At 54.3% G+C, this 24,953-nt stretch overlaps 3 protein-coding genes across 9 annotated transcripts in view; 2 read left to right on the top strand and 1 right to left on the bottom strand.

Moving 5' to 3' along the window:
* Nucleotides 1–913: 913 nt before the first annotated feature.
* On the top strand, nucleotides 914–14,459 carry NRBP1 (nuclear receptor binding protein 1). 2 transcript variants are annotated; one of them, XM_051843062.3, is made up of 19 exons: nucleotides 914–1,019; nucleotides 6,024–6,253; nucleotides 6,421–6,543; nucleotides 6,732–6,833; nucleotides 7,182–7,271; nucleotides 7,417–7,457; nucleotides 7,824–7,918; nucleotides 8,411–8,434; nucleotides 9,431–9,514; nucleotides 9,721–9,779; nucleotides 9,919–10,017; nucleotides 12,350–12,482; nucleotides 12,650–12,755; nucleotides 12,900–12,950; nucleotides 13,032–13,167; nucleotides 13,388–13,441; nucleotides 13,532–13,595; nucleotides 13,771–13,826; nucleotides 13,914–14,459. In XM_051843062.3, exons 2-19 carry the CDS (start codon nucleotides 6,044–6,046, stop codon nucleotides 14,016–14,018), a joined length of 1,632 nt encoding a protein of 543 aa, XP_051699022.1. In that variant the 5' UTR covers nucleotides 914–1,019; nucleotides 6,024–6,043; the 3' UTR covers nucleotides 14,019–14,459. The 2 variants fall into 2 exon arrangements, with proteins under 2 accessions (XP_051699022.1, XP_051699023.1); XM_051843063.3 differs by lacking the exon at nucleotides 8,411–8,434.
* A 58-nt stretch (nucleotides 14,460–14,517) lies between these two features.
* Nucleotides 14,518–16,183, top strand: KRTCAP3 (keratinocyte associated protein 3). 3 transcript variants are annotated; one of them, XM_002709802.6, is made up of 7 exons: nucleotides 14,518–14,677; nucleotides 14,812–14,996; nucleotides 15,082–15,141; nucleotides 15,284–15,472; nucleotides 15,561–15,695; nucleotides 15,775–15,887; nucleotides 15,966–16,183. In XM_002709802.6, exons 1-6 carry the CDS (start codon nucleotides 14,650–14,652, stop codon nucleotides 15,880–15,882), a joined length of 705 nt encoding a protein of 234 aa, XP_002709848.3. In that variant the 5' UTR covers nucleotides 14,518–14,649; the 3' UTR covers nucleotides 15,883–15,887; nucleotides 15,966–16,183. The 3 variants fall into 3 exon arrangements, with proteins under 3 accessions (XP_002709848.3, XP_089182761.1, XP_089182762.1); XM_089326635.1 differs by lacking the exon at nucleotides 15,284–15,472; XM_089326636.1 differs by lacking the exons at nucleotides 15,082–15,141; nucleotides 15,284–15,472.
* IFT172 (intraflagellar transport 172) overlaps nucleotides 16,136–24,953 on the bottom strand; it is a 42,518-nt gene continuing 33,700 nt past the window's right edge. For all 4 annotated transcript variants that reach the window (XM_002709949.6, XM_089326632.1, XM_089326633.1 and 1 more), the window contains 13 exons: nucleotides 21,168–21,266; nucleotides 20,894–21,003; nucleotides 20,714–20,777; nucleotides 20,509–20,595; nucleotides 20,109–20,225; nucleotides 19,495–19,605; nucleotides 18,878–18,997; nucleotides 17,549–17,644; nucleotides 17,249–17,308; nucleotides 17,067–17,165; nucleotides 16,683–16,836; nucleotides 16,422–16,513; nucleotides 16,136–16,286 (listed from right to left, as the gene is read on the bottom strand). In XM_002709949.6, coding sequence (XP_002709995.3) covers nucleotides 16,197–16,286; nucleotides 16,422–16,513; nucleotides 16,683–16,836; nucleotides 17,067–17,165; nucleotides 17,249–17,308; nucleotides 17,549–17,644; nucleotides 18,878–18,997; nucleotides 19,495–19,605; nucleotides 20,109–20,225; nucleotides 20,509–20,595; nucleotides 20,714–20,777; nucleotides 20,894–21,003; nucleotides 21,168–21,266 — 1,299 coding nt within the window. In that variant the 3' untranslated portion in view covers nucleotides 16,136–16,196. The remainder of the gene's footprint in view (nucleotides 16,287–16,421; nucleotides 16,514–16,682; nucleotides 16,837–17,066; nucleotides 17,166–17,248; nucleotides 17,309–17,548; nucleotides 17,645–18,877; nucleotides 18,998–19,494; nucleotides 19,606–20,108; nucleotides 20,226–20,508; nucleotides 20,596–20,713; nucleotides 20,778–20,893; nucleotides 21,004–21,167; nucleotides 21,267–24,953) is intronic.

The following is a 24,953-nucleotide window of genomic DNA, read 5'->3' as shown; positions in this document are numbered from 1 at the left end:
CACTCTGAAATTATATATTAAATTTGGTGAGTGCGAACTTTTTTTTTTTTTTTTTAATAAACATGCTCTGAAGGTTTAGAGATCCCTCTAAGGCCAGCGACCCCGGGAGATGAAGACACTCCCCAATCCTGGTGAGGGATCCAGCCTCCGCCCTCCACCATTCGCGTCTGGTGCCAGAGGGAACTTCACCCCCCAGGCTCCGAGTTCAGGTCGCAGCCCCAAGCTCGCACCTCCTCGCGGCACCAGTCTACACCCGTTCCGAATGTCACTTCAAGGAAGTCTCCCGCGAGTCTTCCTGTTTGGGACTCTAGCTCTGACTCTCTACTCTTGCGTTTGTCAGGTGTCACCGAACGATAATCTCCACGAGTTCGTTCCCACCAGGATCAAACGATGCGGATCTGCGTCAAGCGCCTGCACGCAGTTTGGCAGCCGTCAGTGCTGTGCAATCACAGAGCGCTATTAATTTTCAGTACGAAGTGACTTTTAAAAGCGCCTTCCGAAGATCTGGTGCCCTGCACACACAGCATAGCCCCGAAGGAACGAACGAGCGGCAGCGAGCGCTCCCCTCAGACCGAGGCTGCGTCGCCCGCTCCTTTTGTCTTTTCGTGGCATGAGAACTGTCATGGCGCCTTCCAGAAGAGGGAGAGGCCCTTCTTCGGGCCCAGCAGGACCCTCGGGGGCACCAGGACCGGCCGGGGGGCTGGACGTGGGCGAGCCCCACCTTGGGACGGAGAAGCCCGAGCCCCGCGCGGCGCCCGCGGCACTCGCCGTCGGGGAGGAGACCCGGTTGAGCAGCAGCCCGGCGAGCGGCCGCCCGGCGGGCACCGCCCCCCGCCGCCTTGTCCAATGGAAACCTGACGGCGCCGCGGCACCGCCCATCTGTTGGTCAGGACGCCGCGAGGGCGGGGCCCGCAGTTCGGTTGCGCTGCGGAGCGCAGCTGTGAGGGAGTCGCCGCGATCCGGGGCCCCGGAACCCGAGCTGGAGCTGAAGCGCAGGCTGCGGGGCGCGGAGTCGGGAGGTGAGCGCCCCGGGCGGTGGGGTCCCGGGAAGGGAGGGGTTCGCGAGAGGACAGAGGGATCGGTCTCCGAGGCCCGCTCGGGGCACCCGGTAGGCGGGTGCTGAGGCGGCCCTCTCCACTCGGCGCCCCGGGCTGGCCGAAGCTGAGGGGCCTGCTCGGCCCCGCGGCCGCCGCCCGGCGCTCCCTGGCCTCCCCGGCGTGGCGGCGGCGGCCCCGGAACTCTGCGGCGCGGCTCGGGAGGCCCCGGCGTTCGCTTGGAACTCGGGCTGCGAGAGGCGGGGCCGGCGGCGGGGGCGGGGGCGGGGGCGGCGGCGGCCGGGCGGCCTGCGGAAGCTGCGCGGCCCGGCCCGGCCTGCTCGCGGGCGGCGCGCCGGCGGCGCGGGGGCGTGGCCTGCGCCCTGACGCGCGGCGGGCCGGCCTTTGATGAGGTGGCCGCCGCGGGCCGCAGCGCCCCGCTGCCTCGCGGACGCCGCGCGGGGCGGACCTGTTGGAGTGCGCAGTTGGGAGGGCCTCTCTCCCTCCCCGGAGCTTGCTTTCCGTCCCGCGGCCTCCGAGGCTCGGCGGCGTTAAGGACAGCCGAGAGGCCCTGTGGCCTGGGAGCTGCGGCGAAGTTGACAGGCGGAGGGGGGCTGCGGTCGAATAAATCAAAGTCTCGGAGAAAAACTTTGCGAGTCCACTGCGCTGCTCCAGAGTGGACGCGCCTGGCATCCGAGGGTGGCGAGTCCCCCCCCGGTGGTTGGAAACGGGCCTTCCCATATGTGGCCTCTCTCTAACTTGGCAGCAGCCCCCGTGTTACCCAGGCTGCGTCTCCGATGGTGGGCGGCTGGACGCTCTTGGGCAGTGGCCTCATTTTGCCCACCGGGAGAAGACTGGGGAAGGGGGAGACAATACCATTCCAAGCGCTTCTGTCTGTGCCTGATGAAGGTTTGGCCTCTCCTGTGCTGCCCTAGTGTGGATGAGTGGGGGCCAGACGCTTCTTCAGATCTCATTGCTTTCAATTCCAACAGCCTCGTGTTGGAATTCCACTGATGCTTACTGTTGTAATCTAGCCAGAAATTCGAGACGCATTCAGAGAATCCAGCTGCTCTGCAAGATGACTGATAGACTTTCTAACTGACACGTGCAGATAGCTGCCCTGGCTGGCCGAGTCTCTAGGATGGGCACAGACCTGGAAAATAACGCGGGACAAAGAGTGCTGCCAGTTCTCTGATGGGCCTCATTGCCATTTGGTGGTCACTACAATGTCATCTAATAAAAACCTTCTGGTTTGCCTTATGGTGTATGTTGAGGGCATCAGAGAGGTTTCTTTTTTCTTTCCTTTTTTTTTTTTTTTTTTCTTTTTGAAGGTAGAAGAAAGAGAAAGTTTATTCATAGGTGAGGAGCAGCAGACTTTTGAGTTTCAGGAACCATCATCCTGCTTGGTGAGGATGATCTGGGGTTTTTATGGAGGCTGCAGAGGGAGGGTGGGCTGCTGAACCAGGTGCTGAAGGCGGGTGTGGCTCTGTTCACTGGGTGGGTTGGACATCAGTGCAGTCCCTTGGGAACCGTGCTTGATGGCTTGACTTTATCAGGAGAATATAGGAGGGTACCTAAGTAGCTACAGAACATATTTGACTGAGATCTGAAAGAGGCAGATCATTATGTTAAGAGATTCTAGGCTTCATTAATTAGGATGATACTCAACCTAGAGCCCTGGCAGGATCAGGGGTCCCTATCTTTGCTCAAGAAAATAATTTTTTTAAGATTTATTTTATTTGAAAGGCAAAGTTAGGGAGAGAGAAAGACAGAGAAGCTCTTCTATCTACTGGTTCGCTCCCTAAATGGCCACAGCGGCGGGGTGGGGATGGAGGGGTGTGCCAGGCTGAAGCCAGAAGCTTCATCCAGGCCTCCTATGGGGGTGGCAGACTCAGGCGTCTCCCACTGCTTCCCAGGCACATTCACAGGGAGTTGGATAGGAAGTGGAGCATTGCAGGTGGCGACTTACCCCGCTATGTCACAACTCTGGCCCCAAGAAAAGAATTTCAGCCGTGAGACAATAGAAGTGAGGTAGCAAAATTTTTTTTTTTTTTTTTTTGACAGGCAGAGTGGACAGTGAGAGAGAGAGACAGAGAGAAAGGTCTTCCTTTGCCGTTGGTTCACCCTCCAATGGCAGCCGCGGCCAGCGCGCTGCGGCCGGCGCACCGCGCTGATCCGATGGCAGGAGCCAGGAGCCAGGTGCTTTTCCTGGTCTCCCATGGGGTGCAGGGCCCAAGCACCTGGGCCATCCTCCACTGCACTCCCTGGCCACAGCAGAGAGCTGGCCTGGAAGAGGGGCAACCGGGACAGAATCCGGCGCCCCGACCGGGACTAGAACCCGGTGTGCCGGCGCCACTAGGCGGAGGATTAGCCTAGTGAGCCGCGGCGCCGGCCTGGTAGCAAAATTTAATGAAGAGAATACGCTTAGTAGGCCAGGTGGCATTTCAGGAGAAAACTGAGAGCTGAGAGTTCTAAAAAGAGCTGTGAGCTTTCAAATGATTTGTGTTGATTGGAGGCCTCTGGCACTCTGAACTTAGAGGAGCAAAGTTACTTCTCGGGTGTCACCTTCATATTGGAGAATGCTCCCTTGAGCCCAGCACACACAGGTTCCTACTCCTTCACACCTTAGTTCTTACAGAATACCATTCTGGGGTTGTCTGGTGATTTTTTGCACAGGGCAGTGATATTCCGCTTTCGAAAGTTTTCTCTTTTCAGGTAGCCATACTCCAGGAAAAAAGGTTACATTCTGTGCTACTTCTTGCCACAAAAGCTGCACCTTAACTTATTTGTGTTTTTTTTTTATTATTATTATTTAAAAATTTTTTTTTTTAGTGGGAGGTAAAAGTAGCAAATTTTATTAAGGAAGGGACATCCGTAAGGGCGGATGGGCACCTCTCTAGACAGGAGAGTGTCATTGCTCGGATGGGGGTGGGGGAGCAAGGTTACATGATTGAGTGGAAAGATTACACCTGGCCAGGCAGGCGGGCGGCTCAGCAGAGAGGCAGAGGGCTGAGTGCCTTTTTTTTTTTTTTTTTTTTTTGACAGGCAGAGTGGACAGTGAGAGAGAGAGAGACAGAGAGAAAGGTCTTCCTTTGCCATTGGTTCACCCTCCATTGGCCGCTGTGGCCGGTGCACCCCGCTGATCCAATGGCAGGAGCCAGGTACTTATCCTGGTCTCCCATGGGGTGCAGGGCCCAAGCACTTGGGCCATCCTCCCCTGCACTCCCTGGCCACAGCAGAGAGCTGGCCTGGAAGAGGGGCAACCGGGACAGAATCCGGCGCCCCGACCGGGACTAGAACCTGGTGTGCCGGTGCCACAAGGCGGAGGATTAGCCTAGTGAGCCGCGGCGCCGGCTACCTTAACTTATTTGTACTTGAAATATTTAAGTCAGATCCAGTTCCACAGAGAATAAAAACTTGGAAACCTGTGAGTCATGTGAATGAAATGAAAGTAGGAAGCTTAGAGTTGTAAAGATCTGCCTTGAATCTGTGACTGTGTGTGTGTTGTGTGCAGCTCATTTGTTTTGTACATATTGTATCTCAAGCATCTGGCCCAGTGTTTGGCTCACAATAAACTATTTTATTTTATTTTTAAAATTATATATATGTATGTATATGTGTGTATATAAACACACACACACATAAATTTTGTTTGTTTGAAGGTCAGAGTTACAGAGAGGCAGAGGAAGAGAGAGAGGTCTTCCATCTGCTGGTTCACTCCCCAAATGGCCGCAACAGCCAGAGCTGAGTTGATCTGAAGCCAGGAGCTTGGAGACTCTTCCAGGTCTCCCATGCAGTTGCAGGGGCCCAAGGACTTGGGCCAACTTCTGCTTTTCCAGGCCACAGCAGAGAGCTGGATGGGAAGTGGAGCAGCCGGGACTCGAACTGGCACCCATATGGGATGCTGGCACTGCAGGTGGCGGCCTTACATGCTATGCCACGGTGCCGGCCCCAATTTTCTTTATATTTTTAAAGATTCATTTTATTTATTTGAAAGAGTTATAGAGAGAGGTAGAGACAGAAAGAAAAGGTCTTCCATCTAATGGTTCAATCCCCAAATAGCTGCAATGACCAGAGCTGAGCTGATCTGAAGCCAGGAGCCAGGAGCTTTTTCCAGGTCTCCTATGTGGGTGCAGGAGTCCAAGCACTTGGTCCATCTTCTACTGCTTTCCCAGGCCACAGCAGAGAGCTGGATGGGAAGTGGAGCAGCTGGGGCTCGAACTGGCACCCATATGGGATGCCTGGGCTTTAACCTGCTGCACCATAGCCCTGGCCCCACAATAAACCATTATAAACACTTCTTGAATGAATGAATGAATGAATGAATGAAAAACATTGCTAACCGAACCCATTTGCCACACTCACATCACAGGGAAGAGAGATGATCAGGGATGAAGTCACTAACCACAGCCAGTCATCTGGCTCAAAGGGAGCCTCACTATGGACTAGCAGGCTCCTTCTGTGCATAGGAGGGATGGATAGGGAATGCCAAGGTTAATTCTAGCTGGATAAGGTAGGCTGAGGGTGCTACAGGTCCACCTTTAGGGGCAGTCTGTGGAACACTTTGGAGTCTGGAGTCCCCTGTTCTGAATGGAGCCCATGTAGCTTAGTTCTTGAGCACAGTACAAATAGCAATGAATGGGGATTCAAAGGGCAGCCTGTTAGATGAGTATTTCCTTAGAAGGAATAGGGCACCCGATTTTGCTGTTCATTTGGAGCTCACTAAGGGGAGGTGATACTGCATAATCTTGAGTTTGCCGCTCCTGGGTGGGTCATCGTCAATGAAGAAAGCTCCCCTTTGCTACATTAGAGTTGAGACTGGTTAATGTTTTAGTATTTAGATAGGATGAATTCTGATTGTGCATTTAAAGGAAATGGAATATGTTATTTTCTTTTGAACCCACAGTGGGGTTATTAGGATTATTAAGTCTTTAGAGATCTACCCTGACCTCCGCCTTCTCCCTGTGTGCTTGGCCCCAACCAATGCAGGCCTGAGTGTTCATTCCAGCATGTCGGAGGGGGAGTCCCAGACAGTACTCAGCAGTGGCTCAGACCCAAAGGTAGAATCCTCATCTTCTGCTCCTGGCTTGACATCAGTGTCACCTCCTGTGACCTCCACGACCTCAGCTGCTTCCCCAGAAGAAGAAGAAGAAAGTGAAGATGAGTCTGAGATCTTGGAAGAGTCACCCTGTGGGCGCTGGCAGAAGAGGCGAGAAGAGGTGAGGTGATAATGTCCTTCTTGGGAGGTGACTTCTAAGAGCTGGAGGAACAGTCCCAAAGGGGCAGACCAGTCTGCAACAGGGTAGGGGTTAGAAGGCTATTGTAGTAGTACAATGGAGGTTTTGTGAATTAAATTTAATTCCCTTTCATTTAAATTTCTTCTCAGGTGAACCAGCGGAATGTACCAGGTATTGACAGTGCATACCTAGCCATGGATACAGAGGAGGGTGTAGAGGTTGTGTGGAATGAGGTGCAGTTCTCTGAGCGCAAGAACTACAAGCTGCAAGAGGTAGGTCATGGTGAAAGCGTGTAGCCTGGAGGCACTGGAACACCGGTGTTAAAGAGGTCTGCTGTTGGGAGTCTCTGAGAGCATATTGGGTTAGGTCATGTTGATAGCATTGGCTGGGGGGTAGGAAATGGCTTTTGAGGATTATGGAGGTGACTTGTGACCTCTGTTATCTGTCTCTTTGATCCCAGGAGAAGGTCCGTGCTGTGTTTGATAATCTGATTCAGTTGGAACATCTCAACATTGTTAAGTTTCACAAGTACTGGGCTGACATAAAAGAGAACAAGGCCAGGGTAAGAATTTTTGTCTTGGTATTTCCTGAACTTACTGCAAGTGACCAGCTGTGTTGATTGTTCCCTTTACCCTCAGAGATTGAAACAGGTAGTTTTGAAAGAGAACTAGTGTATCAGCTGTTGGTGGCAATGGAAGTAGGGCTGTATCTACCACCTATGCCTTTTGTCTGATTATGGGTAGGGCAGGAATGAATGAACTTTTGCTTCCTTCTCATGCTCTAATTACTTAGTAGTTTTTATTGTCCTAGAAGTGATGCCAAGAAAACATTTAATATATATCTGGTACATACATCACCAGTTAAGGGATTTTTACCATGAAGCCTTATAGTAAGTGTTTTGCCTTCTCAGGTCATTTTTATCACAGAGTACATGTCATCTGGGAGTCTTAAACAATTTCTGAAGAAGACCAAAAAGAACCACAAGACTATGAATGAAAAGGTATGGAGGGAGAGCAGACAGTTTTTGGCTAGTTGAGGGTTTAGAAGATTATGTTCATTATAAAGCTGATCAGGAACTGGAGGGAGCTGGTGGGGAGTTTGAGAGAGAGAATTCCTACTGACCCTTGGACCAAACTTTGTCCCAGGCTTGGAAGCGCTGGTGCACGCAAATCCTCTCTGCCCTAAGGTGAGTAGTACCTGGCCAGTTTTCTTCCCTGTTTCCTGATTTAGTTCCTCTAAACAGATTTCAGGGCACTACTCTGCTATTCTGTTCTGCCTCTCCCTACTCTGAGTCATATTGGCAAGATTAGGTCCCCTATGGGTCCTTTAAAGGGTTCATCCTAACGCCCTAACCACTACACTGTCTCCTACCTCTTTCTCCTAGTGCTTATCCAGTTATTTAAATCATCAGGCATAATGGAGATTCAGAGTGTGGGGATTATCTGTATGGTGACCAGCAGGAGACCTGGATGGCCCTTGCTCCTTTTAACCCTTGGGTTCCCCCTGCCCTTAATTTCCCAGTGGCCCCTCTAACAGCCCAGTGCCCCCACAGCTACCTGCACTCCTGTGACCCCCCCATCATCCATGGGAACCTGACCTGTGACACCATCTTCATCCAGCACAACGGACTCATCAAGATTGGCTCTGGTGAGGGGAGGGAGAGGTTCTGGGCAGGGGAGCCTCGGGAATCTGGGGACCATGGGGGTAAGATGAAAGGATTTGGGGGAGAACAGAGCAAAAATCTGAGGTGTGGGCTGGTGATAAAAGAAAGGACTTACTAGGGGTGATTTGCTGGGAGAGTCCAGTCAGCGACGAGGGTACAGGGTGTATAATCTTGTATCTTTTTGGAGGGAAGGTGAGGTTAAAATAGAGATATTGATAGGAGGTTGGGAAAGAGCAAGAAATGGACGTGAGGTCTGATTTGAGCCTCGGGGCCAGACCCTATCAGAAGAAGTTCCAGACTGTGCCTGCTGTGAGTGCTTTCATTTGCTGTGTATCTGTGTGCAGTGTACGGCATTTCTGTGTGCTGTGTCTGCGTGTTGTTTGTGTGTCCATTTGTCTGGGGCTTGGCTGCTCCATCGCTCACAACTTTTCTCTGTTTTCCTCCCTCCCGCTTACGGGCTGCTCTGTTCCCAACAGTCTTTCATAGGATTTTTGCTAATGGTGAGAGCTCCCTCTGCCCCACTTGGGGCTCTGTTTGTGCTCCCTCTGCTCCCTTTGCGGCTGCCCAGTGCATGCAGTCGTGGGAGCAAGCCTTAATCCCCTCCCTCCCCTGCCTAATTATGCCTGCTTAGCTTCTGCCCTGCCAGCCCTAAACCTGCTCTCCCCTCCATAACCTGCTTGTTTCCTGTGGACTCTGCCTGGCTGGCTACTTACCTCCTCGATTCATACTCCCCCTCATCATCAGGCTGGCTCCCCACATCATCCTGTGCTCCCAGATTCTCTGTGACTTGTAGTCATTGTTTATGACCCAGTGAGTCCAAGGTGGCCTGGCCCTGGTTCCTCGTTCAGCCCTGTGGCCTGCAGTGTTGAGGAATAGGGGGTAGAACAGGCATCTAAAAAGTATGAGTAGGCTAAAAATAAAATGGGTTCAAGGATATTGGCTCAATTCTGAGCTATTTTTGAGTTTCAGCCAGCAAAGGTGGGTAAGAAGGAGGCTAGCTCCTTGGTTGTCAATGTTTCTTATTTTTCTTTATCCAAATTCCTGAGGTCTCCAAATGTCCCAGATTAGGAAGGGTTGCCTGTGTTTTTATGTTATTTTCAGGGTGGATGAAAAAAAAGTAAATCATATTTTCATGCTCATGGAGTAGATGCACCTGGGATTTGGCGAAGGTGAACAGGTCACAAGGGAAAGTTTTTCCTTAGACTGTGTTGCTCCTTGTCAGCCCTAACTCCCATGTATCTGTTAGTCTAGTACGGTGAATTTGTTGCTACTGAGTTAGGGACCTTACATTCAAAGCAGTAGGCCTGAGAAAGGGAGGCAGGTGGTTTTCTGTTTGGCCCACGTATAGTTCGGGATAGGAAAGGGGATAGGCTTATGCCTGTTGAGGGTTAGAAAGGAGACTTTAGGAGAGAATTTGGCTTTTGGGGACCTCTCTCTGCAGTGAGACTATACTTTGTTGATGGTGGTCAGATTGTGGGTGTCTCCCCTACTCCCAGTGGCTCCTGACACCATCAACAATCACGTGAAGACCTGTCGGGAAGAGCAGAAGAATCTACACTTCTTTGCGCCGGAGTACGGAGGTGAGGCCTCCTGGTTTGTCTGCCGTCCTCATCCCCCTGGTGTTGTCCCTCTTGACCTGAGGTAGGAGGTGATGTCACTTCAGGTCCTTCTCTGCGGCACAGAGGTGCCTGTCCCCTCCCCTCCTTCATCATCCTTGTCTCTGTCTCGTTTCCATCACTCCTGCCCCAGTGCTCTGACTCACCAAAGCCTTTTCTGTTCTCCATAGAAGTCACCAATGTGACAACAGCCGTGGACATCTACTCTTTCGGCATGTGTGCACTGGAGGTGAGGAGCCCAGAAGGGAGGGGAAGAGGGTCAGATTAGGAGATGGAAGGGAAATGGAGGAGACGGTGAGGGGTTGAGGGAGCAGTCAGGGAGCACTGAGGTCCTTAGGTCTCTTCCTGCTTGCTCCTCCTCGCCGCAGATGGCAGTGCTGGAGATTCAGGGCAATGGGGAGTCCTCCTATGTGCCGCAGGAAGCCATCAGCAGTGCCATCCAGCTTCTAGAAGACCCGCTACAGAGGGTAAGGAGCTTCAGGATCCCTTCCTTCTTTCCTTCCTTCTATCAAAACACGTGCATAGCTTTATTCACCTACTGAGAGCTAACCTTTTCACAGAGATTAGGATTACTTTCTTCAACTGGTTTCCGAATGTCTAAAGCTTCCTTCCCCCCCTCTAAGATTTACTTACTACAGAGATCTGCTGGTTCATTCTCCAAATGGCCACAATGGCCAGGGCTGGGCCAGGCCAAAGCAAGAAGCCTGGATGGAACTCCGTCCAGGTCTCCCATGTGGGCAGCAGGGTCCCGAGCACTTGGGCCATCTTCCACTGCTTTCTCAGGCACATTAGCAGGGAGCTGGATAGGAAGTGGAGCAGCCAGGACTTGAACCTGTGCCCATACGGGATGCTGGCATCACAGGTTGCTGCTGAACCTGCTGCACCACAATGCTGATCCCAAGCTTTTCTTCTCTCTACCTATGAGAATATGAGGATACTTCAAGGCGATGGAGAAATGGAATAAAAATCTTCCTGGTGGTTAAGATGCAGGTTAGGGGCGGCGCCGTGGCTCACTAGGCTAATCCTCCACCTGCGGTGCCGGCACCCTGGGTTCTAGTCCTGGTCAGGGCGCCGGATTCTGTCCTGGTTGCTCCTCTTCCTGTCCAGCTCTCTGCTGTGGCCAGGGAGTGCAGTGGAGGATGGCCCAAGTGCTTGAGCCCCTGCACCCCATGGGAGACCAGGAGAAGCACCTGGCTCCTGCCTTCGGATCAGTGTGGTGTGCCAGCCACAGTGTGCTGGCTGCAGCGGCCACTGGGGGGGTGAACTAATGGCAAAAGGAAGACCTTTCTCTCTGTCTCTCTCTCACTGTCCACTCTGCCTGTCAAAAAAATTTTTTAAAGAAAGATGCAGGCTAGGATGCCCACTTCAGACTGAACCCCCATCCCAATGCTGAACTGGACTATGCCCTATATTGGAGTACCTGGCTCTGGCTTCTGATTCCAGAGTCTGCATTAATAGGTGCTGGTTCAAGTACTTGTGTTCCTGCCACCTGTGTGGAGACCTGGATTGAGTTCCTGGCTCCTGGCTTTAGCCTGGCTCACCTCTGGCTGTTACCGGCAACTGGGGGGTGATTCGGTAGATAGGAGATCCCTGCATCTCTCACTGCCTCTTAAAAAAAAGATATATTTATTTATATTTATATTAAATATATAGTGGCTTTACCTGCTACACCACAGCACTGGCCTCCCATGCATAGTTTTTTAGAGTACACATTTCCAAGAACTTTTTGAAGACTCCTTCATGTATATGCTCTCTTCTAAGAGCAAAAGAACAGAAAGCAGAAAGGAAAGACAGCACTTCCCTAGGAGGGGTGTACTGTGTGTGTGTGCATACACAGGCTAGGGTTCAGGTGGTCAACAGTGCGGTTCAAAATGATGCTAAGTTTGTCTGCATGAAGGTAAACTGATGGTTATTTCAGGCAGTTGCTATAACTCAGACAACTGTCTGGACATTCTAAAGCAAACTAATCGGTTTGAATTAATCAAATAAGTTATTTGGGATTTTATATAGTTTAGTTAGGGAGGTGCCTTTAAATAATGAGTGAAGATTTAAAGATAAAAGGGTTATGAATCAGTAGATACACTAAGTAGAGGCTGGACAGAAGGACCAAACAAAAGTACTTTGTAGCTCATTAGAGAAGTAAATAGGTACAGGAGAGAAAAGAAGGAAGATAGGGGAGGCCCAGTTCAGCACTGGGATGGGATTCGGTCTGAAGATTAGATGTGTTGTTTTGTCGTCTCGTTGGCCTTCAAGCCTGAAAGTAGGAAAGCAGATTGTCACGAGACTTAGCAGGAGGTAGAAACAGGAAGGAGATGGGAGATTAGAGGAAGTATAGGAAATCCAGTGAATTTAACGTGCTGGACAAAGGAAACTGTGATACTAGTCTCGGGAAATGGAAAGGATGGTGATTTTGACTCCGGTGGGTACGTTTTGGAACCGTGGCTAAATGTGGCAAAGGTTGGAAAAGAAGGGATGCAGTGAGTGGGCAAAAAAGCAGAGGTAAAAAACCAAGAAACAGAAACATGAACTTGAAACATAAGTCATTGAACATGATTTGAACTTTAAAAAAACTGTGGTTGGAGAGCAGAAAAATAATCAAAACCAGACAGTGAATGATACTTTCACATCGCATCTTACGTTTTTGACGATCCTTTCAGGTATGTTTAACAACGTGTGTTTTCAGCAGGTGCTGAGCACCCAGTTGGTGCAACGCCTTGTGCTAATAAGCATCTGGGAACTGCACAGATGAGCGTAGTGGGAGGCTTGCCAGATGCCTGCCCTAATCCTGTCTCTTCCCAGGAGTTTATTCAGAAGTGCCTGCAGCCTGAGCCTGCTCGCAGACCAACAGCTAGAGAGCTGCTGTTCCACCCAGCGCTGTTTGAAGTGCCCTCACTCAAACTCCTCGCTGCCCACTGCATTGTCGGACACCAGCGTGAGTTCCCTTGGTCCTGCAAGGAGTTTCCCCCTCTGGAGACTTGGGACTGTCACCGGCATGCTGTCTTTTCTACTTCCCAAGGGAGCCTTTACCCCTGTGGCTCTTTGCCTGCTGTGACACGATCAGTGTTCGTCTGTAACATCCCACCCCGTCATGCCCTCCAGACATGATCCCAGAGAACGCATTGGAGGAGATCACCAAAAACATGGACACCAGCGCTGTACTGGCTGAAATCCCTGCAGGACCAGGAAGAGAACCAGTGCAGACTTTGTGAGTGCCTGTCTGGGGGGACATAAAGGACAGATGGGTCACTGCTACTCTGAGGCTTTGTAAACGGCCCCTCCTCAGGGAGAGGTCACATCTGCCACTCTGCCTGCGTCCTTCCCTGCATCTGCTTTCTCCGCTCTCTCGCAGGTACTCACAGTCTCCAGCTCTGGAGTTAGATAAATTCCTTGAAGACGTCAGGTGAGAGAAGAGTGAGGAGGAAGCAGGGCTTGGTGTCAAGGCCTCACGGAGCCCACGTGACCTGTCCTAATCTCCTCCCAGGAATGGGATCTACCCTCTGACGGCCTTTGGGCTGCCTCGGCCGCAGCAGCCACAGCAGGAGGAGGTGACATCCCCTGTGGTGCCCCCCTCTGTCAAGACTCCAACACCCGAGCCAGCAGAGGTGGAGACGCGCAAGGTGGGGGCTCTGGGAGCCTGGCTGTCTTCAGGTCAGAGAGGGAGACAGGACTCAGAGGAGGCGGATCCAAGAATGCATTTCTGTTCCCTGGCAGCCGGGGCCTGTGGGCTGGAAAGGCTTCAGGAGTTAGGGTTTTTACTGACAGGCGTCTAACTGGGTTTTTTATTTTTTGCTGACTGCGTCCCTCTGCCTAGGGGTGAGCCTTTCTGTCCTCTTGTAGGTGGTGCTGATGCAGTGCAACATTGAGTCGGTGGAGGAGGGAGTCAAACACCACGTAAGGCTCAGGGCTGGGGCTGCGGGCTGGGCGGGCTGGGCGGCCGGGGCGGCAGCAGGGGCCCCACTTCCTCACTGTCCTGTTCTCCAGCTGACGCTTCTGCTGAAGCTGGAGGACAAACTGAACCGGCACCTGAGCTGTGACCTGATGCCAAGTGAGTCTCTCCTTTCCGGCGGGGGCTGCAGAGTCTGCGAGCTGTGTCTCGGAGGGCCGAGGTCTGGGGTGGGACAGAGTCGCTCAGAATGAGCATCTTAGCCCGAGGTAGCGGGTGGGCCCGCCAGGCCTGCCTCGCTGCCGCACCCGCTCACCCTGCCCCGTTTCGCTGCCAGATGAGAGCATCCCCGAGCTGGCGGCCGAGCTGGTGCAGCTGGGCTTCATCAGTGAGGTGAGGGCTGCCTTCCTCGCCCGCCCGCCGCCCGCCACCGCCTCCGTGCCTCTCCCCCGCCCCTCCTCACGGCGTCTTCTCTCCCAGGCTGACCAGAGCCGGCTGACTTCTCTGCTGGAGGAGACCCTGAACAAGTTCAACTTTGCCAGGAACAGTACCCTCAACTCAGCCGCTGTCACCGTCTCCTCTTAGAGCTGACTCGGGCCAGGCCCCTCCCTGAGCTGTGGCTGTCCCCGACTGCTGCGGCCCTCCTGCCCCTTGCCCCCCGTCAGTATTACCCTTGAAGCCCCTCCTCTCCTTCATTATTCAGGAGGGCTCTGGGGGCGCCCTGGTTCTGAGCACCACCCTGCCCTCGCCCTCCCCTCCTCCCCTCTGCACTTTGTTTACTTGTTTTGCACAGACGTGGGCCTGGGCCTTCTCAGCAGCCGCCGTCTAGCTGCGGGCTCGTTGCTGACCTGCCAGCTCCCGGCCAGCCTGTGTGGAAAGGCGCCCACGGGCACTGGGGGGCTGCATTCTACAATCCCGCGGGGGCGGCCGGGCGGGAGAGCAAGGTGGTGCTGCAGTGGTGGCCCTGGGGGGCCATTCGATTCGCCTCAGTTGCTGCTGTAATAAAAGTCTACTTTTTGCTACGAGCGTCCTGTGTGCGTGTCTGTGTGTGTGCGCGTGCGCGCCCAGCCCGCTAGGTGTAGCCGCGGAGCCAGCGGCCGGCGCGGGGGTTGGGCCTCAGGTGGCGATGGGCGGGGCGGGCGCGACGGGCCGGCCGGGGCCTGGACCCAGGTAGACGGCCGGGCCGTGGGCCGCCGGCGCTCTGCGGGGGGACAGGATGCGGTGCTGCCGTCTCTGGACGTTCGGTAACTTCCGCCTCCTTCCCTGGCGAGCGAGGGGTCCACCCTACGGCCCGCGGTTGGCCCGCTCGGCGCCGCGAGCCCGGGCCTCTCGCTCCCGCCTGCCTGGTTCAGACCTGCCCCTCCCCCGTGCCTTGCAGACGCCGCCCGAGGGCCCCGGCGGCTCATGCGTGTGGGCCTCGCGCTGATCCTGGTAGGCCACGTGAACCTGCTGCTGGGGGCCGTGCTGCACGGCACCGTCCTGCGGCACGTGGCCAACCCCCGCGGAGCCATCACGCCCGAGTACACCACCGCCAACGTCATCTCCGTGGTCTCGGGGCTGCTGGTGAGCGCGGGGCGGGGGCGGGGGCGGGGAGTGGGCGCAGTCGCGCTGGGAGCCCAGCGCGCCAAAGGCTTGGTGTCTTCTGCAGAGTGTTTCCGTGGGACTTGTGGCCCTCTTGGTATCCAAGAACCTCCTGCGCCCTGCCCTGGTGAGAGGGGACTTCAGGGATATGGGGGCTGACAGCATCATGCATCAGTGGGCGAGAGGAGCCTGAAGTGGAGAAACTGAGGCTGGTAGTCCTTGAGCGTTCCCGGGCCCGGCCGCTCACGCCCGTCTTTTCTCCCTGCCAGCACTGGGCCCTGCTGGCACTCGCGCTGGTGAACCTGCTCCTGTCCGCCGCCTGCTCCTTGGGCCTCCTCCTTGCCGTGTCGCTCACCGTGGCCAACGGTGGCCGCCGTCTTATGGCTGACTGCCACCCGGTACCACCCGATGAGGGGCCTGGACACACTGACTGCCCCTTTGACCCCACGAGAATCTATGTTAGTGTATTCTCTTCCTTCTCGCAGTCCACAACAACTTGGCCCTGCCCTGCTCCTGCTCAGTCCCGAGTTTCCTTCTGCTTTTCAGGAAACAGCCCTGGCCCTCTGGATCCCTTCTTTGCTCATGTCCGCCGCGGAGGCTGCTCTGTCCGGCAGCTGCTGTGTGGCTGCACTCACCCTCCGGGGAGTTGGGCCCTGCAGGAAGGAGGGGCTTCAGGGGCAGGTGAGCAGGGGCAACAGGAAAGGCTCATTCAACACAGCCTCTCGCAGGGCCCGGGGACTAACTCCGTCTTCTTCTGTAGCTGGAGGAACTGACAGAGTTTGCACCTCCTAAACGTAAAAGGCACGAAAACGTACAGCTGCTGGGCCAAAGTCAGGAAATCCAGGCATCGCAGAAAAGCTGGGCTTAGGACAGGTACTGGGCGCCATGGGCAGGGACCGGGCCAGCCCTGCCTCCCTTCTGACCTGGCCGGTTCTTCCCTCTTTCAAACAGGCGCTGTTCCATGGCTCGGTCCCTGCACAAGGGTGTCCCTCTGAGCGAGGGGCCCTGAACCAGGATGATGCGAACCATAGTAATAAAAGAACTTCTCTTTTCTTCTGATTCCTTGTAGGGGAAAGGGCGCCGTGCTGGTGTTGGGGGACTGATCAAGGCATCCTGTGGTCTTAGTTACTATAATACAAAACTTTAATGAGGGCAGGCCCTGCCCCTGCCCCAGTCCAGCAGTCACTGGAAGGAGAAGCTGGTGCTGGGGAGCCCGCCACACCACTGACTGATGAATTTCAGCACGTCCTGGCACACGGGGCTGTGGGACGTCTGTAGGCGGGTGGACAGAACGAGAGAGGCAGTCATTAATGCGAGAACATTCCCGACGCAAAGAAAACCCGCTCCGGCTCAGTGTCACGGGCAGCTGCTCTCCCCGCCCTCGCTCTTCAAGCCTCCCTCGCTAACCTTAATGGCCATAAGGAATTTATTCCAGTTGTCCTTGTTGGCGGCCTTCCCTGGCCGCTTAAATTCAATTTTGTTCCTTAGAATGGGGTATCCTGTGGAGGAAGGAAAGAGGGATGGAACGGGGTTTGAGAGCCCCAGGGGCGAGAGGAGAGCAGCCCAGGGCAGGGGGAGAGGAGGGTCCCATCTTTGCACCTAGAGGGAAATGACTGCTTCCTCTTCCTGCTTCCCCCTTCCTTCCGCCTGCGCAGTGGGGTTCTGTACCTGTGATGAGGCAGGGCAGTGCCCGGACACCAGTGTTTGCTGCCACCAGGGAGGCCTCGTAGGCGCCTCGCTCATCACGGGGCAGAACCTGCTCCAGCCGCTGGTCCATGGAGACTGTGAGCACCCAGTCTCGAACCTCTTCTCTCTGGGCCTCCTGGGAAGGACAGGGAGCAGCCCCTCCCCTCCGTAAGGAAGGAGAGGGCAGGGCCAGGCAAGTGGGAGTGGCGGGGGGGGGGGCTAAGCTGCGTCCTGTCCAACAGCCTTAGCCATGCTCGGTCCTGCGTGGTCGGGGGGACACAGTCCCAGCCTTGTATTTCGTCGCCCTCCCTCCTCAATGTCCTCACACTGGCGTGGTTGTGTCTGCGTCCAGCCCTGCGCCCTTACCGGAACGTGCTGTTTGGCTGGAAGCGGCACCTCGAAAGGAATGTCTGTATCTTGAAAATCAGAGTGGTCTAGGGCATCCAGAGTCCCTTCCTCAATTGCCTGCGGCAAAGCGGGCAACCGTGAGACAGGCGAGCGTGTGACAGCAACACCTCCCGACCTCTGGGCACCACCTCCCAACTCACGTCCGTCAGGTCCAAAAAGCGGTTGAGGAAGATGAAGGCCATGTTCTCCCAGCCAACTGCCTGCAGCAGGGAGAAGCTGTAAATGGGACTGAGCAAGCTGGGCTTGGGTTCTGCTTCTGTAGGACTCGGGGCGGGGGTGGGGGTGGGGGTGGGAGGCGGGAAGACGGGAGAGAACCACGTCCCCCCCGCTGTCTCGGCCCTGGCACTCAGCTGTGCTGTGCACGCGCAGAATTTCTGGGTAGTCTATTTTCCACTCTCACTTCCTCATCTGCCAGCCCCACCCTTCCTTGCCCAGCGCACCTTGGCGGCAGTGCCTGCTTCATAGAAGGCCTTGTCTGCAGGTAGGAGCTGGGTGTGACGCAGGAGGGAGACGGAGAGCCTGGCAGCCACTGTTTCCTGTGGATTCCAGCCCCAGGGTTAGGATGCCAGTTCCACAGTGACTGGCGCCAGGCTCGGGGTCCCAGAGCCGGGGCAGCCGCGGAACTGGACAAGCAGCGGTGGCTATACGCTGCTCCGAGTCTCATGCCCTATCACTGGGTTTTTTATTTGTGCAAGAGAACGGGCATCGGTGATTTCTAAGGTTCCTCCCACTTCTAGAATCCTGTCCTCCAAGTACATGAGATAAACATACAGTCAACTATCACAAACAAGCCGGAAGTACGCATACATTGTAAGAGATGAATCCAGAAATCATGGGATTTGAATGTCTGAACAGCCAGGCTGGAGCTGTGTGGGTGCAGCCCCACGGTCAGAGCAGTATAGAAAGAAAACTCCCAGGGGCCGGTGCTGTGGCGCAGCGGGTAACACCCTGGCCTGAAGCGCCAGCATCTCATATGGGCACTGGTTTGGGACCTGAATGCTCCACTTCCGATCCAGCTCTCTGCTATGGCCTGAGAAAGCAGTAGAAGATGGCCCAAGTGCTTGGGCCCCTGCATCCACATGGGGGACCTGGAAGAAGCTCCTGGCTCCTGGCTTTGGATTGGTGCAGCTCTGGCCATTGTGGCCATCTGGGGAGTGAGCCAGCAGATGGAAGACCTCTCTCTCTGTCTCTACCTCTCTCTGTAACTCCTTCAAATAAATAAAATAATAAATCTTTAAAAAATCCCTTCAGCAAGGCTCAAAGATTGATTAAAAGACTGATTAGAGAGACAAGAAGCTAAAAGAGGTGGAAGGTGCTGTGGCGTAGTGGGTAAAGCCGCCATTTGCAGTGCCAGCATCCCATATGGGTGCCAGTTCGAGTTCCAGCTGCTCCACTTCCAATCCAGCTCTCTGCTGTGTCCTGGGAAAGCAGTAGAAGGTGGCCCAGCTCTTTGGGCTCCTGCACCCATGTGGGAGACTGGGAGGAGGCTCCAGGCTCCTGGCTTTGGATCAGCGTAGCTCTGGCCATTGCGGCCAATTGGGGAGTGAACCAGTGGATGAAAGTCCTCTCCCCCTCCCTCTCCCTCTCCCTCTTCCTCTCTCTGCCTCTCCTCTCTCTGTGTAACTCTTTCAAATAAATAAATCCATCTTAAAAAAAAAAAAAAAAGTGGAGAAGTTGGAGCCCACAGGCCTGGGGACTCAGAGCTTGGGTTCCTTCCACCTCACGCCCCTGAAGGCGTCCTCGGCTGCTCCTCCCCCTGCCCGTCTCACCAGCTGTTTGACGCTCTGGGCAGCGGAGCGCGTGGCATAGTAATGAGCGATCAGCAGCATCGTCTCAAACTCCTCATGGGCCGGGGAGTTGGCCTCGCTGGACTTCACCAGGTTCTCACACTAGGGAAGGAAGGGAGAGTGGGGCCGGCGCTGTGGCACAGCGGGTAGGCCGTTGTCCGTGACGCCAGCAAATCCCGGTGGGCTCCGTTTCCCGTCCTGTCTGCCCCACTTCGATGCAGCTCCCTGCTCGTGTGCCTGGGAAGGCAGCGGAGAGGACGGCCCAGGTACTGAGCGCCCGCATCTACGGCAGGGACCTGCACAGAGCTCCTGGTTCGTTGCTTCCTGGCCCAGCGCCAGCCACTGCAGCCATTTGGGGAGTGAACCAGTGGGCAGAAGACCTCTCTCTCTCTCTCTCTTTCTGCGACCGCCTTTCAGATAAATGAATCTTTTTTTTAAAAGAGGAAGCGGGCACAGCCTGCCTCAGGAGTCAAAGGCGTGCCAGGGCCACAGGGCGGAGGCTGCTGGCCGTCTGTACAAAGGAGATGCGGCACACTGCGGCAAGAGGCCCAGCCAGGGCAGGCAGCGTGCCCCCCGCTCTGGCTGGGCCAGTGCCTCACCAGGTTGAAGAGGACGTCCCGCAGGTCAGCCCAGCTGTGATAAGCCTCCGCGCAGTTGGTGCCAGGGGAGCTCACCACGTCGGCAAAGATCCGTCTGTAGATGTTGAAGTTCTAGGGGTCGAGGGAAGCAGATCCGGGTGAGGGAGGGCCAAAGGGAGGAGGAGCGGGCGGCGCCTGGCGTGTGTGTGTGTGTGTGTGTGTGCGCGGGGGACAGTGGCAGGCAAAGTCCTGGTTATTTTAGGGAAAAGAAGGGAGTGAGGAAGCCCCTGTTTCTTGCTAGCGGGTGTTCGGTGAGTGCGGGCTACTGTGTGGAGGCTCTGCGGATCAGTGTTCGCGGGCTGGGAGTCTCAGGGCGACACGAAGGCCCTGGAGGGCTGTGTGGGATTCCTCCTGGAAACACAGGTCCCTGTGCACTGGCTAAGACCCGGGGGCTCCTTGGGTCTTTGCTCAAAGGTAAGTCCTCGAGAGGCAGCACCCTATAGAAGGGGTGGCAGGGGGCCTCTGGGCCGAATGTTCTCAGAATCTTCCCAAAGACAGCTCCCAAGGAGAAGGGTGGTCCAGAAGCGGAAGCCTCTCCTTGTGGAAATATCCCCCAAGGAGGGCAGGGGCTCTACCTGTGGGTTTGCAGGAGCTCCGTGCTGCACATACAGGGCCAGTGCCTGGGCGCAGCCTCCCTCTCGGATCAGATGGGTCGCGTACAAAGCCACGTACTTGTGCAGAATCTTGTAGTTCTGTCGTGGGGTGGGGGAAACGCAGGGGTGAGGCTGGGACCAGTGGAAAGCAGGGCCAGGCAGGGAGGGGAGAGTGGTGACTTGAAGCCAGAGGTGAGTTTAGGCAGCAGAGGGCAGCTAAACCTCTGAGCCCAGTTTCAGAGCGTGGAAGTCCAAGCTCTCGGATGCTGACCAGACAGCTGGCCTTTGGGCTTTGGGAGAGAGGAGACGGATGCAGTCAGGAGCAGGGGGAACTGGAGGGAAAGGAACAGAGGAGCTGGGAACGGGAAGAAGAGAGCAGGACCTGCTTTGTAGCTGTTTCAATGCACTTGTCCCACTGGCCCTGCTCCACGTACAGGTCCAAGGCGGCTACCACATCCACACCCACCAGCTGTGGATCAGTGGAAAACAGAGTCATGGGAGGAGACAGCTCGCGTGACGGCGAGGAGAGGGAGACTCCCCTGAGCCTCCGCGGGCACCGCACCTCCCACCGACTCTGCGCGCCTCACCGAGTCCACTTTGCCCTGGTTCTTGAGGAACTCTTTATAATGCTGGTCCACGTAGTCCTCGTATCTGTGAACAGGCACAGACACCTCTAACGCCACGGGCCCCTCCCCATGGGAGCTTTCTCCCAGTCTTTCCAAAGTGAGGTGGGAGGGGCAGCCGGGGAGGAGGGGTCGTGAGTTTACCGGGGATCGAGCTCCTTGGCCACGCGCTTGGCCTTGTTCCACTCCTCGCCCTCGATGAAAGCGTCGATGGCTTCCTTGACGAGGTCCAGGTTCAGGTAGAGCTCCGCGGCCTGCACGCGGGGGACAGAAGGGAGACGACCTCCTGCACCCGGGCTCCCCTGTTTTGCCAGCACAAGCCACACCTGCCAAGAGGCCCCGCTTCCTGGGGGTGCCGTCGCCGGGTCAGCCCATCTCCGTGGAATGGACTTCCTGACAGTCCGAGCGTGCTACTTACTGCACTGTGCTTTCCAGTTCCAATCAGCTGCGGTCCTACAGCCCGGACAACTTCTAGGCTGCGCTGGGGGGGCAGGAACTTGATGGCGAGCTCAGCTGCCTGCGTGGTTGGACAGAAAAGGGAAACGGGTAGCAGAGACAAATGCTGCCGGGCCTCAGCCTCCCTGACCGCACACACTTTTCTCGGATGCTGACTGTCTCCCTTCTGCTTGTGGTCCGTCGGAGCCTGCAGGCGGCCATCAGCGGACCCACCTATCCCCACCAGGAACTCTCTGCGACACTCTCTTTGCTGTCAAAGGTCACTGCATTGGGTCCTGCCACCCTTGGGAAACGGGCTTCTCAAGTTCTTTGCCACAGAATCTTGGTAGCAAGGAAACAGAAGGAACTCCTAGAATGAGGAGTCCAGGGCACTATGCAGTTATCTTGCTGGGCTATTATGAGCCTTAGTCTTTTCATCCACAGATGGACTTGAAAGACTTAGTATAAAAAAAGTAAAAAGATTACTCAAGAATATTGTATATTAGCATAAAGTCACCTTAAAAGGTTCATGGAAAATTGAAATAAAAAAAAAAAAAAAGGCTGGCACCGCAGCTCACTAGGCTAATCCTCTGCCTTGTGGCGCCGGCACACCGGGTTCTAGTCCCGGTCGGGGCGCCAGATTCTGTCCCGGTTGCCCCTCTTCCAGGCCAGCCCTCTGCTGTGGCCAGGGAGTGCAGTGGAGGATGGCCCAGGTGCTTGGGCCCTGCACCCCATGGGAGACCAGGAGAAGCACCTGGCTCCTGCCATCAGATCAGCGCGGTGCGCCGGCCGCAGCGCGCTGGCCGCAGCGGCCACTGGAGGGTGAACCAACGGCAAAGGAAGACCTTTCTCTCTGTTTCTTTCTCTCACTGTCCACTCTGCCTGTCAAGAAATTAAAAAAAACAAAAACAAAAAACAAGTCACAGTAGGTGTAGGTGTTTGGCACAGCAGTTAAGATGCCACTGGTGACACTTGTGTCCCATTTTAAAGTAACTTTTTTAAAAAAATATTTATTATTTATTTTATTTGAAAGGCAGAGTTACAGAGAAAGAGGGAAAGATAGAGACATCTTCCACCCACTGTTTCACTCCCCAGACAGCTGGGCCAGATCAATGCCAGGGGCCAGGAGTTTCATCCAGGTCCTCTACATGGGAGCAGGGGCCCAAGCACTTGGGCCATCCTCCGCTGCTTTCCCAGCACATTAGCAGAGAGCTGGTTGGGAAGGAGCAGCTGAGAACTGAACCGGCGTCCACATGGGATGGCAGTGTCACAGGTGGCAGCTTTATCTGCTATGCCACAATGCTGGTCCCTCTGCCTTTCAAACAAGTAAAGTTAATTAATTTTAATATTTAAAAGATGAGATTATTGTAATGTAAAAAATTTTGAAATCCATGGTTTTTCACAATATACACTTCCCATGAGCTTTTTGAAGACCCCTCCATAAATACTGAAATGAAAATATTTTAGATATATTGGACTAAATAAAATATATTACAATTATTTTCCTCTATTTTTTACTTTTTTGAAATTTTTTACTTATTTTAATTTTATTTGAAAGACAGGAAGATGAGAGATCTTCCATCAGCTGGTTACTTCCAAAATGCTCATAAGAGCTAAGGGTGGGGCAGGTCACATCCAGGAGCCCGGAAGTTAACGGGGTCTCCTATGCGGGTGGCAGGGCCCTGAGTACGTGAGCCCCCTCTGCTGCCTCCGAGGGTGCACATTAGCAGGAAGCTGGGTCACACGTGGAGCCAGAATCCAAACCCAGGGACACTGATACGGAGTGCACGTATCCAAGCAGCATCTTAGCTGAGCCAAATGCCTGCCCCTTTTATTTCTTTAAAAATTATTTTTAAACTTTGTTATTTAAGAGGCAGAGAGGGGAAGACATACATACACAGCGTTCTTATCCCTTAGTTTATTCCCCAAATTCCTGCAATGGCTCGAGCCGGACCAGGGCCAATCCAGGAATCCAGGAGCTGGAGCCCAATTCCGGTCTCATATGGACGGCGTGGACCCAGCTACCTAAGCCCTTACCTGTGCCCACAGGGGTCTGCACTAGCGGGAAGCTGGAGCCAGGAATCAAACTCAGGTGAACTCAGGCATTCCAGTGTGGAAGGAGGCTTTTTTTATTTTTAAGATTTATTTATTTGAAAGGCAGAATGACAGAGAAGGAGGGAAGGAGGGGGAGAAGTAGAGAGAGAGAAAAAGAGAGGGAAGGAGGGAGGGACAGAGAGAGAAAACGCTTCTATCTGCTGGTTCATGCCCCAGATGGCTACAACAGCCAGGGCAGGGGCCCAAGGACCTGGGGTCAGCCTCTGCCGCCTTCTGAGGTGCACCCGCAGGGAGCTGGATCAAAAGTGCCGTGGTTGGGACTCGAACCAGCCCTCCAATATGGGATGCCAGCATTGCAAGCTGTGGCTTAACCCACTGTGCCACCATGTTGGCCCCTGGAAGCAGGCATCTTAACTGCTAAACTAAATGCCCACTCCCTTTTTACTTTTTAAAACTTGGCTATTAGAAATTTTAAAGTACACATGTGGCTTACATTTGTTTCTTACATTATATTTCTAGTGGACTGTGCTAGATTAAATGATCTTTTATTGTTATTATCTTTGATTTATACACACACACACACACATACACGGAAGGGGATCATTGCTGGTAACTGATTACAATAGCTAGGTAGGGCCAGGCTGAAGCTACAACAGGAACTCAGTCCAGGTCTCCCAGGGGTGGCGGACTCTCAGCTACTTGAGCCGTTACCACTGCCTCCCAGGGCCTCTATTCACAGGGAGTTACATCTGGGAGCTGGAGCTGGACTCACACCCAGGAACTCCGATGTGGAACACAGGGCCCCCAGCAGCGTCTCAACTGCCCACCCCCAGATGGCCTTGAAGATACCTTTCAACCTTAAAACTCAGTGATTGTACAAACCCAAATTTTCTGTAAGATCACTGTCACCACTGTATGCTAACATACATACGCTAACATACTGTATGCTAACACCCTAACCAGATTTTCACGTCCACATGAGCCAGTTTAGCTACAGTCTGCTAAGATCCCCTGCTCTGCCCTTCACCTGTCTTGCTGCCCTTTCTTTACCTGCCACACCCTTCAAAGCTTAGAATAGCCCTTCCCCTGGGCCTGGGGAGCCATTCTAGGGCTAACCCGAAGAAGATGCAGGGGCCAGCGCTGTGGCGTAGCAGGTAAAGCCACTACCTGCAGTGCCAGCATCCTATATGGGAATCAGTTTGAGACCCGGATGCTCCACTTCCGATCCAGGTCTCTGCTGTGGCCTGGGAAAGCAGCAGATGATGGCCCAAGTCCTTGGGTCCCTGCACCCACATGGGAGACCCAGAAGAAGCTCCTGGCTCCTGGCTTCGGATTGGTGCAGCTCTGGCTGTTGCAGCCATCTGGGGAGTGAACCAGAGGATGGAAGATCTCTCTCTCTCTCTGCATCTCCTTTCTCTGTGTAACTGTGACTTTCAAGTAAAATAAATCAATCTTAAAAAAAAAAAAAGAGAGAGAGAAAATGCAGTCATGCAGAGACCCGGTAAACAATGCTCCAGACTAAAAGACGCCAGCTGCTTCATAAATATTTCCTGACTAAAGTCAGCCCCCCTTTCTACTTCCTTCCTTCCACCTTCTAGGAGCTACTCAGCTGTAAGACCTCACTGCATTGTGGCACAGTGGGTTAAACCATACAGGAGCACCAGTTCTAGTTCCAGCTACCCTATTTCTGATCCATGTTCCTGCTAATGCTTGT

This window comes from Oryctolagus cuniculus, chromosome 2 (assembly GCF_051225735.1).
Source record: "Oryctolagus cuniculus isolate XC-2025 breed Fujian yellow rabbit chromosome 2, ASM5122573v1, whole genome shotgun sequence".
Classification (NCBI taxonomy): domain Eukaryota; kingdom Metazoa; phylum Chordata; class Mammalia; order Lagomorpha; family Leporidae; genus Oryctolagus; species Oryctolagus cuniculus.
This window is presented reverse-complemented; position numbering and strand designations above follow the sequence as displayed.

Excerpts from the sequence above, each read along its gene's own strand:
- NRBP1 (XM_051843062.3), top strand. The coding sequence starts at position 6,044 with ATGTCGGAGGGGGAGTCCCAGACAGTACTCAGCAGTGGCTCAGACCCA. Across the intron at positions 7,272-7,416 it reads ACAAGACTATGAATGAAAAG|GCTTGGAAGCGCTGGTGCAC; the intron begins GTATGGAGGGAG and ends ACTTTGTCCCAG. Across the intron at positions 13,827-13,913 it reads AGCTGGGCTTCATCAGTGAG|GCTGACCAGAGCCGGCTGAC; the intron begins GTGAGGGCTGCC and ends CTTCTCTCCCAG.
- KRTCAP3 (XM_002709802.6), top strand. The coding sequence starts at position 14,650 with ATGCGGTGCTGCCGTCTCTGGACGTTCG. Across the intron at positions 14,997-15,081 it reads CCGTGGTCTCGGGGCTGCTG|AGTGTTTCCGTGGGACTTGT; the intron begins GTGAGCGCGGGG and ends TGTCTTCTGCAG. Across the intron at positions 15,473-15,560 it reads TTGACCCCACGAGAATCTAT|GAAACAGCCCTGGCCCTCTG; the intron begins GTTAGTGTATTC and ends TCTGCTTTTCAG.